Consider the following 13,710-nt stretch of genomic DNA (forward strand, 5'->3'; position numbering starts at 1 on the left):
CATTTTCTATACACGGTCTAACTAAGTGCCAACTATATTGACTAAAAAAAAAAAAAAAGTTTCGTAACAACACGGAATTCACGGTTGCCATCACCTATCACATCGAGATATGATTCAACATAGGACTTAATTACAACAACGATTTTATCAGAGTGTAAGAAATCAAAAATATCAGCTGCACTTCCATTTGTAGTATTAATAATATATTGTAAAAGATAATAAACAACTTATTTTGGTTTAAAGTTAATATTGCAAAACATATTAGTAATATATGATTGGGTGAATGAAATATTACCCGTTGTAGCGGTATTCTAGATGGATGATGAAGAGCAACGCTCGCGACTCCAAGACAAACTGGATGACCGAGTACATCCACGACGAGTATCACGGTACTCTCATGCACTCGGCAACCGTTTGGTTGATGTATTCACTCCCTCTAGGTCGCCCTCGCACGGTTGTTTTCACATTCGGTTCACAGTATTTGGCTTGGTCCGAGTGAAGTTGATCATCAATAAATAAAGAAATATTGTGCATAAAGGTGGTCGCTTTTATCGATCTCCTCAACCAGAGAGTGAAAGTATCGCTGATCCTTTGACCCCTCATGATACCTGACGTTGTCAGCAGTCTCAACATAACCAATGATAAGTGTCTTCCAAAATACGTGGATACTGTCAACACTGATCAGGGTATGAGAATCTACCGTTGCTCTTATATCGCATGCACAAGGGATCTGATGAGAGGTTCTCAACATACAACCACAATGTTCATACACTTCATCACTCAAACCTTTCATGCGCTCGTACTTATCACTAATCAACTTCAAACAGTTGTGGGACACTTTGCACGGCAGGTAGTTCAATGGAAATTCGGAGTAAATGACTCCTCTACAGTGTTTTGATTCCTCAAGATTATACCTGATAAGAAAAAAATGTATTATCAGTCAAAATATATATTAATAAATGCAAATTAAATAACAACAGTAAAAAAATAGAATAAACGTGATCTTAGTTAATTGCGATTCAATTTCCTTGTGAACCTTCGTCCATACCGTTTGGAAGGCTCCAGTAGAGGAATTAAGCTATTGCTTTAATTGCGAATGTTTGCTCTCCACTTTCCAAGTAGTTCTGTTGCCAAAATATAGGACATTCTTCGTCCATGCAACAACGAATTTCTCCTTGTGGACTAACCACGTCTCCTCAATGTAAGAGACAACATTATGTAGCCTCCTCATCACATCCTTCGTCTTGCTCAGATTCTTCTCATATTCAACGACGGTTGGGGATTTCATTATCCTTCTCCATTTTTCATTCTTGAATCCCTTGGCATATTCCTTATTTTTACCCATTAGTCTGTAGATCTCATCTTCTACATTCTTATTTATATGCTAGATACATAGCAAATGTGTTGTATATGGAAAGACCTCTCTGATCGGCCTCATCAACCCCAACTCCTGATCAGTCACAATAGTCGTCGGGTTCACAGCAAACCCGATCAAATTTCTCAGCTACAATAATTAAGCCATTCATTTATCGTTTTTCCTACATCACAATTGACAAAGTTATCTTTATTTTGACAAAATTTCATAATTTCTTCTATATACTTTTCTCTTACAAAGTTTGAAATAAAGTAAATACAATCAAAACTCTCTGTAGGCTTATCATTTAAGCTTATTTTTTAGCTTTGAACTTAATTAAAACAATTAAGTAACTTTACATCATAAAAAACTCTAGGCATAATTTTATCAAAACCTTTTTATTTTATTTTAAAATATTTGTATTATTTTTTAAAATATTTCCAATTGGGACTGTAAATATTCTTTTCTGAGTATTCTTGTTAGGGGCGAGTACAGCTCAGTACAATTTAGGGATTTGAAAATCTCCAGAATTATATGTAATAAGAGTTTGACGATACAATTCGGTTCAATCCGATTCTTAATCTTTTTATTCGAATATTGAGACTGGTTCAGAAATCTCTAACATATTTATTCAATAATATTAGGGATTTGAAAAATCTCTAAAATTGTATCTAATTAATTTAATCAACGGTGCAATTCAATTCGATCATAAAGAAAAAGTCAATATTTCAATCTAATTTTAAATTTTTTTTTCAAATATTCGATTCGATTCAAGAAAAAGTCAACAATTCAATCAAATTTAATATTTTTTTATTCAGATATCCAATTCGGTTCAAGAAAAAGTCAATAGTTAAATTTAATTTTAAATCGATTGGATTTAATAAATTACTTAATTTTAAATCAAGTACAATTTGATTCTATTCTAACAGGTGAATGTAAATTGTCCACAAATTTGGAGATTATTGGAGTTCTTTACTTATAAAAAAACTCGAACCAAGCCCACATCAGCTTCAACTAGTTTAAGTTCAAATATTTTAGGGAAAATTACACAGAAATTCATCTTCAGAAACTATTTACAATTATCTCAAGTCATAATTTTGGATTATGTCAAACTAGTAAAATCAGCACTTTTAATATATTTTAAGGATTAGAATTTATAAATTAGAAGTTTAGAATATATTTTCTAGGGTTTATGATTTATGAATTGGAGTCTAGAATTTTTAAATTATGGTGTAAAATCATAATATATAGAGAACAATAACATATTAAGAATTAAATTTGATGATATGACTTAGTTGTAATTTTATAGTTAAGTATGATATTCATGTAATTGACCCAATATTTTATGTGACAAAGTAATGTTTAAACGGATAAGATGTAAAATGCCTTTAACGTTTACAGTCAGGACCAATTTTATTTGTAACGTTTAAAATGGTGCAATTTTATCACTTATGTTGGCAGTAAAGAATAATTTTACTACCCTAACATTAGTACGTTTGGTCAATTTCAGACATTATTATAAAACACGGATATTTTGTTTTTTTTATTCTGCACTAGCTAATTATATATCCTTTTGTTTTTTAAAAAAGATTTAATATTTTTTGTGATTTAATAACAGAATTAAAGATTAATATTTATAAATTCGGTGAAATTTTTTGAATTTTTTTTTTCCAACTCGTATAAAAGATAATATATATTTTTTTAAAAAATTATTTTTTTTTCACGTCTAATCATATATTTATAATCTGTTACTAATGAGTGATAAGATTCATGACCGAGAAACCAGTTTGACGAATTATTTCTCAAATTAATAACGTTAAGGAATAAAAGTATTATTGACTGCCAATATCAAGAGTAAAATTATACAATTTATATTTATTAAAAAAATATTTGTAATTTTTTTTTTGGTAAGACTGAAAGCAAAAAAAAAAAACTAGTTAGGAATTAATATGGGGAAACAGGCTCCCACATTATCTTCCAGTAGCAGACCAATGACTGAATCCGCGGGCCTAGGTAGGACAGATACACCTAACCTCGCATCATGGCCCTTCAATGCAAGTCGGTCCGCAACTCAATTTTGCTCGCGATAAATATTGATGAGAATCAGATCCATGCTAAGAACGAGATTATATTTACGAATTTTAATCATTTATTCGATAATCCTATAAAGCGTGCGAAGTTCAAAATGAAATAATTTAATCACTTTCGAGTTACACGGAGATGAAATTGATTCAAAAATCACCATATGAATTTCAACCATTTGGATTTATTGGGAAAATAAAATCAATTCAATATGAATTGATTTAATTATTTCAATGGTCAAAATGACAATTTCAACACAATGTGAACCTTATCAATTCCATATGAATTGAGTTAGTTTTTCATTATTGTAAGGTGATCCCTGGTGAGAGTACGACAACCCAACATAGAGTAGTGGTGTTTGATTTTCGAAGTAGGAAATGTATAAGAAAACAAACACCACAAGTAGAGACTAGGATTAAGTGGTGGAAATTGCAAGGAGAGAATCAACAAAAATTTGTGGATGAGATGACCAAAAAAGATGTTTGGACTTGTAATATGGATTTAGATATAGATTCAATATGGACTAAGATGGAGCATAGTATAAGGGAAGTAGCGAAGGAAGTTCTAGGGGAATCTAAAGGTAGCATACCACCGGGTAAGGACACATCTTGGTGGACAGAAGAAGTATGACAAGCAGTAAAGAGTAAGCGAGAATCCTATAAAATATTGGGAAAATGTAGGAGTGACGAGAACTACGAAAAATACAAAGAGGTTAAAAGGGAAGTAAAGAAGGTCATACGAGATGCTAGAGTAAAGGTGAATCGGGATCTGTATACCAGATTGGATACGAAAGAAGGGGAAAGAGACATATATAGAATTGCTCGGATGAGAGATAGGAAGACGCGAGATCTCGGAAAAGTTAAATGTATGAAGGATGTGGACCAGAAAGTCCTAGTTGGAACGATGGAGGTCCTATTTTGATGACTTATTTAATGGAGATCGCAGACAAGATGTTGGAGATATAAGTATCCATCACGATATGATAAATCATGAATGCCTGCGGAGAATTCAAAAGGGTGAAGTCAAAATGGCATTAAGTAAGATGAAGTTGAAGAAAGCAGTAGAACCTGATGGCATCCCTATTGAGATTTGGAGATGTTTGGGAGAAAGAGGAATCGAATGGTTGACGACGTTCTTCAACAAAATTTGGAGAAACAATAATATGCCATCAGAATGGAGGAAAAGTATCTTAATCCCTTTGTATAAGAACAAAGGCGATGTCCAAGATTGTGCCAACTACCGGGGAATCAAATTAATGAGTCACACTATGAAACTTTGGGAGCGAGTGATCGAACAAAGGCTAAGGAGGACGGTGAAGATCTCGGAAAACCAGTTTGGCTTTATGCCGGGAAGATCAACTATGGAAGCCATCCATCTAATGAGACAATTAATGGAGCACTATCGAAATAAGAAGAAAGACTTGCATATGGTTTTCATTGACTTGGAGAAAGCATATGATAAGGTACCAAGGGAAGTACTTTGGTGGGCCTTGATAAGGAAAGGCATTTCACGGAAATATATTGACATCATAAAAGACATGTATGAGGGAGTATGCATGGGTGTACGTACTAGTATTGGGAAGACTGAAGAGTTTCCTATTAAGATTGGAGTGCATCAAGGTTCCGCACTAAGCCCATTTCTTTTTGCCATCGTTATGGATGAACTAACAAGTTCACTTCAAGATGGTATACCATGGTGCATGCTGTTTGCAGATGATATTGTGTTGGTTGATGAGACGAAAGAAGGAGTGGAGAGGAAGTTGGAACTATGGAGACAAACTCTAGAATCTAGAGGCTTTAAATTGAGCCGAAGTAAGACAGAATATTTGGAGTGTCAGTTTAGCAGCCATAGGAGTAGGGAGGCAGGGACAATCACCCTAGATGGGAGAGTTGTTCAGGCCTCGGATTGCTTCCGGTATTTAGGATCTATTATCCAAACGGATGGAGAAGTAGATGGAGATGTTGCTCATAGGATTAAAGTTGGTTGGTCGAAGTGGAAGAGTGCTACGGGTTTCCTTTGTGACCCCGGCAAGCCTAATAGATTGAAGGGGAAATTCTACCGGACGACAATTAGACCAACATTGTTATATGGTACGGAGTGTTGGGCAATGAAACACTGCCACATCCATAAGATGTCGGTGGCGGAGATGCGTATGTTGAGATGGATGTGTGGTCATACGAGAAAGGATCGGGTGAGTAATGAAATAATTAGGACAAAAGTAGGGGTCACATCTATTGAGAATAAAATGAGGGAAAACCGACTAAGGTGGTTTGGCCATGTGAGACGTAGAGCGCTTGATGCGCCGGTTAGGAGAACTGAAGAGTGGCAAAGGGATGTAGTGGTGAGGGGTAGGGGAAGACCTAAGCAAACTTGGAGGAGGGTGATCGAGAGTGATATGAGTTTACTGGGAATTGAGGAAAATATGGTAGTGGATAGGACGGAGTGGAGGGAGCGAATTTGTGTCGCTGACATGACTTGATTTCACGGTTTTATATGATGGTTCATGTTAGCCGACCCCAAATCATTTCGGGACTAAGGCTTTGTTGTTGTTGTTGTTGTTGTTGTTGGTTGACTAAGTTAATTCCATAATTACCCTTGTACTATTGTTATTGTTTAAGGTAGATAAGAGGCAATTCTAGTAATGATTTATTTGTGTTTTTATGTATTTAAGGGTGAGCCCTTTCATTTGTAAACAAGTTTGATATTAATAAAAATATTACTCTTAAGAGTTTGTGAGTGGTTTCTCTTGTGTTTTTTAGGGCACTACTATGAATAATTCGGGATTAAATCCTTAATTGTTGGAGACTGTGATTGGGTCTTTACAACCTAGTTTTATAAGGGTTCTTTTTTGTCCGATCTTGATTCGTTAGCTTTTCTAAGGATCAAATCTAGTTGTCGGGTTTTCGAGGCACTGTTCCTCGTGGGTTCGCATCAGTTTGGTATCAGAGCTGAGCTCTAATTTTTCAGGTTTTAACTATCTGTATTATTATTATTATTTTCTGTTAAAATCTCAAAAAAAAATTGTTTATTTTAGAATTTTGAATAGTTAGCTTAATATTATTCCTAAGTACCTTAATTAGTATTTTCTGAGTCCTATGTAAAAAAAAAATCGCAAGTGCAGAAAAGGGAGGAAGAAAAAAAAGAAAGGAGTTTATGAACTAAAAAAACAAAAAAACAAAATTGAGAGTTGGTAATTGAAAAAAAAATTTATATATAGGATTAGTTTTGTTTATTACTATTTTTATTCTAAGTTCCAAAAAAAAAAAAGAATAGCACATTACTTACATCCTTTTATTTTTTATTTTTTTTCATCTATATTCTTTTATTAGTCGTTTTTATCGTCGTTGAAATTTTAGTCATCAGTTTGATTTATCTGTGATGCATTTTTTTACTACCATTTTGCCTCTTAGGTCGTAGGGTTAAATTTTGGTTTTTAAGTATTGAGGTTTTAAGACTGAATTCATTCTACTGAGTTCTTTAAAGAACACTATAAGGGAAATCGAGTGGTAAAAGGCACAAAGTGGTGAGCATATTAGAGAGAATAGCCAAAAGCAATTTTGAGTGAAACACCGAGTGAATTGTGAATTTTGTTTTATTATTACTTGATCTATTTGAATTTCTTTTGCACAATAATATGGTAGACGATCAAGTGTTAACGATGTTAAACCGGTTGATGGAACGTATGGATATCATGGAAGAAAATCAACGAGTTGCTCTAGAAACAAACCAAGGCGATGTAATGTATCATTATGATGACAGTGAAAGATCGACTAGAAATCAGGGTGACTATGGTAGAGAAGAGATAGGTCCTGGGAATGTAAAATTCAAAATATCATCGTTTGGTGGAAGAGACGATCCCGAAGCTTATTTGAAGTTGGAGAAAAAAATGGAAATGATTTTCGACTATAACAATTTTTCAGAAATGAAGAAGGTACGAAAAGCTATTGCAGGATTTTCAGATTATGCCTTAATCTGGTGGGATCAATTTGTAACAACCAGAGAGAGGTGTCGAGAGCCACCAATTGATTCTTGGAAAGAGCTAAAAGCCGTTATGAGAAAACGATTTGTTCCTAACCATCTCTATGTGTGTTTGCACAAACACACGCCGAGTCTAATGCAAGATTTCAATCGAGTCGTGAACTACTACAACAAACAAGACTTCATATCTCGATATGAGATTATTGGTAACATCAATAAACGTACATATGTAAGTGAAGAAATAAAAGGTGAAAAGACTGGAAAAGATGTTGATGAGTCAGGCAGAGTGAAGGATGAGTCTAAGAGCACTGCATGCAATAATGAGGATGATGCTTTTGAAATTGAAGAACTAACAAAGAAAGATGAAACGCCGCCGAACAAAAATATTGAAACAAGATCTCAAGTTGAGAATGATGTAGACAAGGTTGAGATTCAATATGTATCTGCATCTGACCAATGTTATATTTCAGAGATTCTGGATGCAAGAGAATATGAGGTGAAAATTGAAGAGCAACTATGTGGAGTTGAAAAGACAAATTTTGTTGATTTCGTGGGTGTTGAAAAGATACGTACTTACACTAACAAACTTGACATTTGTTTGTTTAGTGTTCTAGATTCTAAATTGCAGGTGGCCATGTCTATCCACGAACAACATTGCGATTCGAGGACGAATCGTCTTGAAGAGAGGGGGAATGATGAGAATCGGATCCATGCTAAGAACGAGATTATATTTACGAATTTTAATCCTTTATTCGATAATCCTATAAAGCGTGTGAAGTTCAAAATGAAATAATTTAATCACTTTCGAATTACACGGAGATGAAATTGATTCAAAAATCACCATATGAATTTCAACCATTTGGATTTATTGGGAAAATAAAATCAATTCAATATGAATTGATTTAATTATTTCAATGGTCAAAATGACAATTTCAACACAATGTGAACCTTATCAATTCCATATGAATTGAGTTGGTTTTTCATTATTGGGTTTTCATTGTCTAGAAACATTTATATAGTATTTTATTTTTATGGTTGACTAAGTTAATTCCCTAATTACCCTTGTACTATTGTTATTGTTTAAGGTAGATAAGGGACAATTCTAGTAATGATTTATTTGTGTGTTTATGTATTTAAGGGTGAGCCCTTTCATTTGTAAAAGGCACAAGTTTGATATTAATAAAAATATTACTTTTAAGAGTTTGTGAGTGGTTTCTCTTGTGTTCTTTGGGGCACTACTTTGAACAATTCGGGATTAAATCCTTAATTGTTGGAGACTGTGATTGGGTCTTTACAACCTAGTTTTGTAAGGGTTCTTTTCTGTCCGACCCTGATTCGTTAGCTTTCCCAGGGATCAAATCTAGTTGTCGGGTTTTCGAGGCACTGTTCCTCATAGGTTCGCATCAAATATGGAAAAATTCAATCTAAACAAAACGCCTCTGAGCCCTATGAATAGCTTTTTTTTGTAAGTAAGAAAATAAACAACAGAAAAACAGCAGCTAGCAGCAGACGGATCGCTGGAAGCACACCCCCAACGCATCCTCTAACAGCAGCCTACGAACATGAACAGGGGGGAACATTAAGTGGTGATTCCCAGCGGAGCCTCAGCAGCAGCACCAGCCAAGCAGTCTGCCACTCTATTCTGCTCGCGAAAGATATGAACGATGGAGATTTTCTCAAACAGTCCGAACATTCTAGCTGTGTAATTGATTAGCATAAACCGTGACCTTCCCTGACCCCAACAACTCTTGACGATTTTCACCAATTCTGAATTATCAGATTCAACCTCCAGACAACGAACTCCCAAATTCAGAGCCATCAGAACACCCGAGAATAGGCCCTAAGCCTCAGCCAGAAAGGAGTCGCCACGCCCAATATTCTGGTAGAAACCAGCACACCATGTGCCCGCCTCATCATGAAGCACACCCCCGGCCGCTATTAACCCTCTATCCGAGCAAGAGCCATCCGTATTCAACTTGCTGAAGCCCCGATTCGGTCTATCCCAGCCAACAAGTTGTTCCCTCCTGACCAAACTACTCACCACTTGCTCATTAAACAAGGCAGCGTCACAAAATTCCTTAACCGACCTATTAATAACGACTAGGCGCTGGAGCGGTATGTCCTCTTCCTTATCAAACACACGGCAGTTCCGCCACCTCCACAAGAGCCAACAACTAGTGATGAATTTGGTTCTCCAATCTCTATCCTCATTTAGAGACAAATCCCAAAGGCACCAATTAAACCACTCTTCATTATTCTTGTTAAAGAAACTTGGCTGGTCTTTAACAGGAACCAGCGATCCAAATGCTCCGGTTTGTCGGACAGTCCCTAAGAGCATGAACCACATCTTCACAGTGATTAGCGCATCTCCCACACGTGGCTAAGCCAGATAAATGTCTACGATGAATAGATTTAATCAGGTTATGTGACTGAACCTATAATTTATTAATTTGTATTCAAATCTTATATATAGAATAATTTACAAAATCAATCTTTATATTTGTTTTAAATCGCTCATTTTTAGATAAATAATCACTTCAACAATTTTAACGAAACGTTTAAATTTACAAACTACAGAAATCGCGGACTTATAAATCACAAGTCTACGTTCACAAATCGAACAAACAACAAACATATATATAATTTTGTAGTTTTTCCTAAAATTTAAATGTCTAAAACAAAGAGGCAAAACACATCAATCTTGAGGAAATTATTAGAAGCACCCGGTTCTCCATGTCAAACGGAAGACCTTTCATATATATTTTGACATATGTAATACGGATCCACACTTATTATAAAAGGTCCCACTATTTTACACGTGTCCAAATATGAATTAAGGGTCTTCCAAGTGACATGGAAAAAAGAAGAGACTTCCTAATGAGCTTACTCGGAAGAATCCAATATCAACAACAATAACGTCCCAGAAAAACCCTAATCATAAGGGAAGGATGCAGTGCTTGTGCAGATCTTCATTGTGCCTTCAACCCATCATTAGCACACCTCCAAAAAAGAATAAAATCTCATAGAGAAGTACATTACATGTATGTAATTGATCATGAAATTGATTCAACTGTGGTATCTATTTTTCATTCTTCCTTAGTTACAAATAAACAAATGAAAACAGTCGAATAACACATGGAAGTAGTATCTCAAAGAATGAACAAAAAATAGAGTTAAGGTAGGGTTGGAGAAAGTGATGGCTTTGTCACTTTGAGCTCCCCACAGTTACTTATATAAACAGTTTTCAGAGGCTTGTTCCACATTGCACGGGCATTTTGCGCTCTTTCATCTCCAAGAAACTCTGCCAGATCATTGAATTGTCGAATTTTTTCTGATGGTTTGTATGTTGGGATGGAAGCTATGGTTGTCACAACATCCAATCCTGCCACCAAATCCAAATAATAGGTATTTAGAGGCCAGAAATCACCTGCTAAGCTGGGTCAAGCTACATTTTTAGCAAAAACAATGAATACTTTCCTCGTGTTGTTATGCTGGAATCCAAAACCCAATCATCACCGAAACAATCTCACTTGACAACAATGCTAAAAATAGAGTTGATTACAAGTCATATTTGTGCAATTACACTTTTATAAGAAGAGAACAAGGTACTCCCTACTTTTACCAAGTTCAATGGTAACTACATTTGAGGAGATCTTCAAACAGTGAAACTTAACTTTAAAATCCTGGGATTAAAATGTTCCAATGAATGTGCAATATTTGGGCGCCGTTAACCCTCTAAACCCTTGGTAAGTAGCATATGAGATCATGATTACTAATGGTAGTCCAAATTTCACTTTAGACATGATGTTTATGCTATGGTGGTTAAGTTCTAATGACTGCACAAAATGGCTTAAACCATGACAAAGTTCAGCAGAACCACATGTTACTTGGTATTTGCATTAACTCATTATAAGACATGAAGGGTGCCTTAGTGACATTGCAGCTCAAATTCCTAAATGGGCAGTTGATGATGGCTTCAATCTTTGAAGTGGGAATAAAAGAATATAAGCGATCTATTTTTCAAGCCCAGTGATGCAATTCATGATACTGTTTAAGATCGCATCTCTCAGTTTTGTAATCCAACAAACGGACGAACAGAGAGCCCTGCTCTATTCTTAGCAAGTTTGAAGGATCTAGCATAACTGATAAGTATGTATTTTGAGAGAATTCACCCCAAAAATACAAAAGCTCAATAACTCATCCGTTCACATGAAGTTGACAAATGGCATGGGATATTGGACTAACAAAATGATAGTGTTGAAGGAGAGGATTTGGTATAGTCAGAGACACAAACATTGACATATTAGAAAGATTAACATGAGCTGTCTGTCATAAAATAAAAGACATATACATGCATACAATTTTCAGAACTTGTCTGTTCCATCTGAGTCCAAACTAGAATATCTACATCTGGGTCCTCAAAAGCATGACTAGCAATAATGAATATTCATAGACTTATTATCGGTTGATCTAGTGCCGGAGCCAGAACAAAACAGTCAGGGAAGTAAATGGACAAAGTGTTAAAAATTACTGATTTTTTTTTGGGAACTAAGCATCAGCAACGGGCAATTCGGTTGCAGATTTTGGCCCTCAGTACAAAATCCATCACAATTTCCAAAGGAAATTTTACATTTAAAGATGGAATTTGCTGTCTGTAATTTTTCTTCATTTCTTCCTAAATTGGGGTCCCCTGTAACTTAGGCCTTGGGTTGATCAAATACTTGATTTTAATAACTACAAAATTATAATGCATAACACATCACCTTTAAGCATAACAGTAACAACACACAGATCATTCCCAAAGTGAGTTACAGGTTCAGAAGCAACCATGCTTCCATAAATTTCCAGTGGATTCTCAAATTTTATTCGATTATTTTGCTTAACAACATACATAAGTAGGAATTCGGCATCCAATGTGCTTTTATCAATCAACACTATCTATGAAACAATTAGGATATAATCAGCTTAACTCATGAATTTAAAAGCTTTACCCAAACACAAAGAGGAAAAGAAAACAAGCACTTAAACTCACCTTCAAGCACAATGCCAAACACAATGTTCTTGCTATCCAAATCTGGACAAGGACCAGGGCCAGTAGTTATCAAGAACTCCACATTCCTGTAATCTGGATCAAGCTTAATATCATCCTCATCATCATTTTCCGATAAATTCAACGAAACAAGGCCTGGCCTTGAATGCAGTAGCTTGAAGGCCTTAGGATCAACAGTCTCTGTGTTTCGCATCAAGTCCACCGGCGGTCTAACCTCTCCCTTATCCCTCCTCCCTTGGCGGCCAGCAAGAAAAAATTGGCCGGGGAAGACTTTATGAACGAGTGTGTTCTTATAGGAGGAGGAAGTGCACATGGTCTTGAAATTGGAGACAGTGATGGGGACAAGATGGCCGTAAAGGCCGAGGACGACGCGGCCGAGAGGAGCAGATTCAATACATAGTGTGGAAATGTTATCGGAGAGAGTGCGGTCGGAGCGGAAGTAATTGGGGCAGAGGGAGAAGTCCATGAAAACACGGTCGGTTATGGTAGTGTTAAGTGGTGTGGGAAGAGGTGAGAGAGAAGAGAGGGAAGTGGAGAGGAGTAGGGAACGGCGAGTGATGGAGGGAGCAGCGGAGAGGAGATGAGGAGAGGAGTGGTGGTGGAGGTGGAGGTGGAGCGGAAGAAGAGACGGCGGCGGTGGAGGGGTTGCAGGTGAAGCCATGGAAGTGGATGGACATGATTCATTGAGGAAGGAAGAGAGACGGGAAGAGCTGTGAAAGAAAATGGGGTCTACATTTTCATCGGTGTGGATGAGATAAAATGACGTGGAACTGCAAGTATCAATGATTTACTTTTTTTTTTTTGGCTTTTCTTTCCTTTTCTTTTTTAAACAAAAGAAAACTATATCAAGAAGCCAAACAAAATACTTACATTACATAAACCACTTTCGATAAACTTAGGGCTAGTAAACCAAATGAAAAATTTAGGGTAAACTTCTAATATCTTTGATAACATAACCATATTCCATCAAATCTTGTTGAATCTTAGAAATACTATTAGTCACACTTTTCGCATCTATTTTAAAAAGAATACCATAAAACATAAGAAAGAAGACTTCACTGCATATAATTTCTGAGGGTAAGAGCATCATCCATCTTCAGCAAAATGATTCTGTTAGATAGTGAACTAAAAGAGGTCTTTACAGAATCCTCATGGTCCTAGATAACAGCTCAAGCACTGAACTTGCTAGAGGAACCGAAAATAGTTGCATCGATATTGCACTTGACATACCCAATCCCAAACTTTA

At 35.9% G+C, this 13,710-nt stretch overlaps 1 protein-coding gene across 1 annotated transcript; it reads right to left on the bottom strand.

The window, feature by feature from the left end:
- Window positions 1-10,456: 10,456 nt before the first annotated feature.
- LOC136204081 (peptidyl-prolyl cis-trans isomerase CYP28, chloroplastic) lies at window positions 10,457-13,218 on the bottom strand. The gene is made up of 2 exons (XM_065995265.1): window positions 12,447-13,218; window positions 10,457-10,796 (listed from the first exon to the last, which is right to left on the bottom strand). The coding sequence occupies exons 1-2, from the start codon at window positions 13,123-13,125 to the stop codon at window positions 10,588-10,590; spliced, it is 888 nt and encodes a 295-aa protein (XP_065851337.1). The 5' UTR covers window positions 13,126-13,218; the 3' UTR covers window positions 10,457-10,587.
- Window positions 13,219-13,710: the final 492 nt, after the last annotated feature.

Source organism: Euphorbia lathyris, chromosome 8 (assembly GCF_963576675.1).
Source record: "Euphorbia lathyris chromosome 8, ddEupLath1.1, whole genome shotgun sequence".
Lineage (NCBI taxonomy): Eukaryota > Viridiplantae > Streptophyta > Magnoliopsida > Malpighiales > Euphorbiaceae > Euphorbia > Euphorbia lathyris.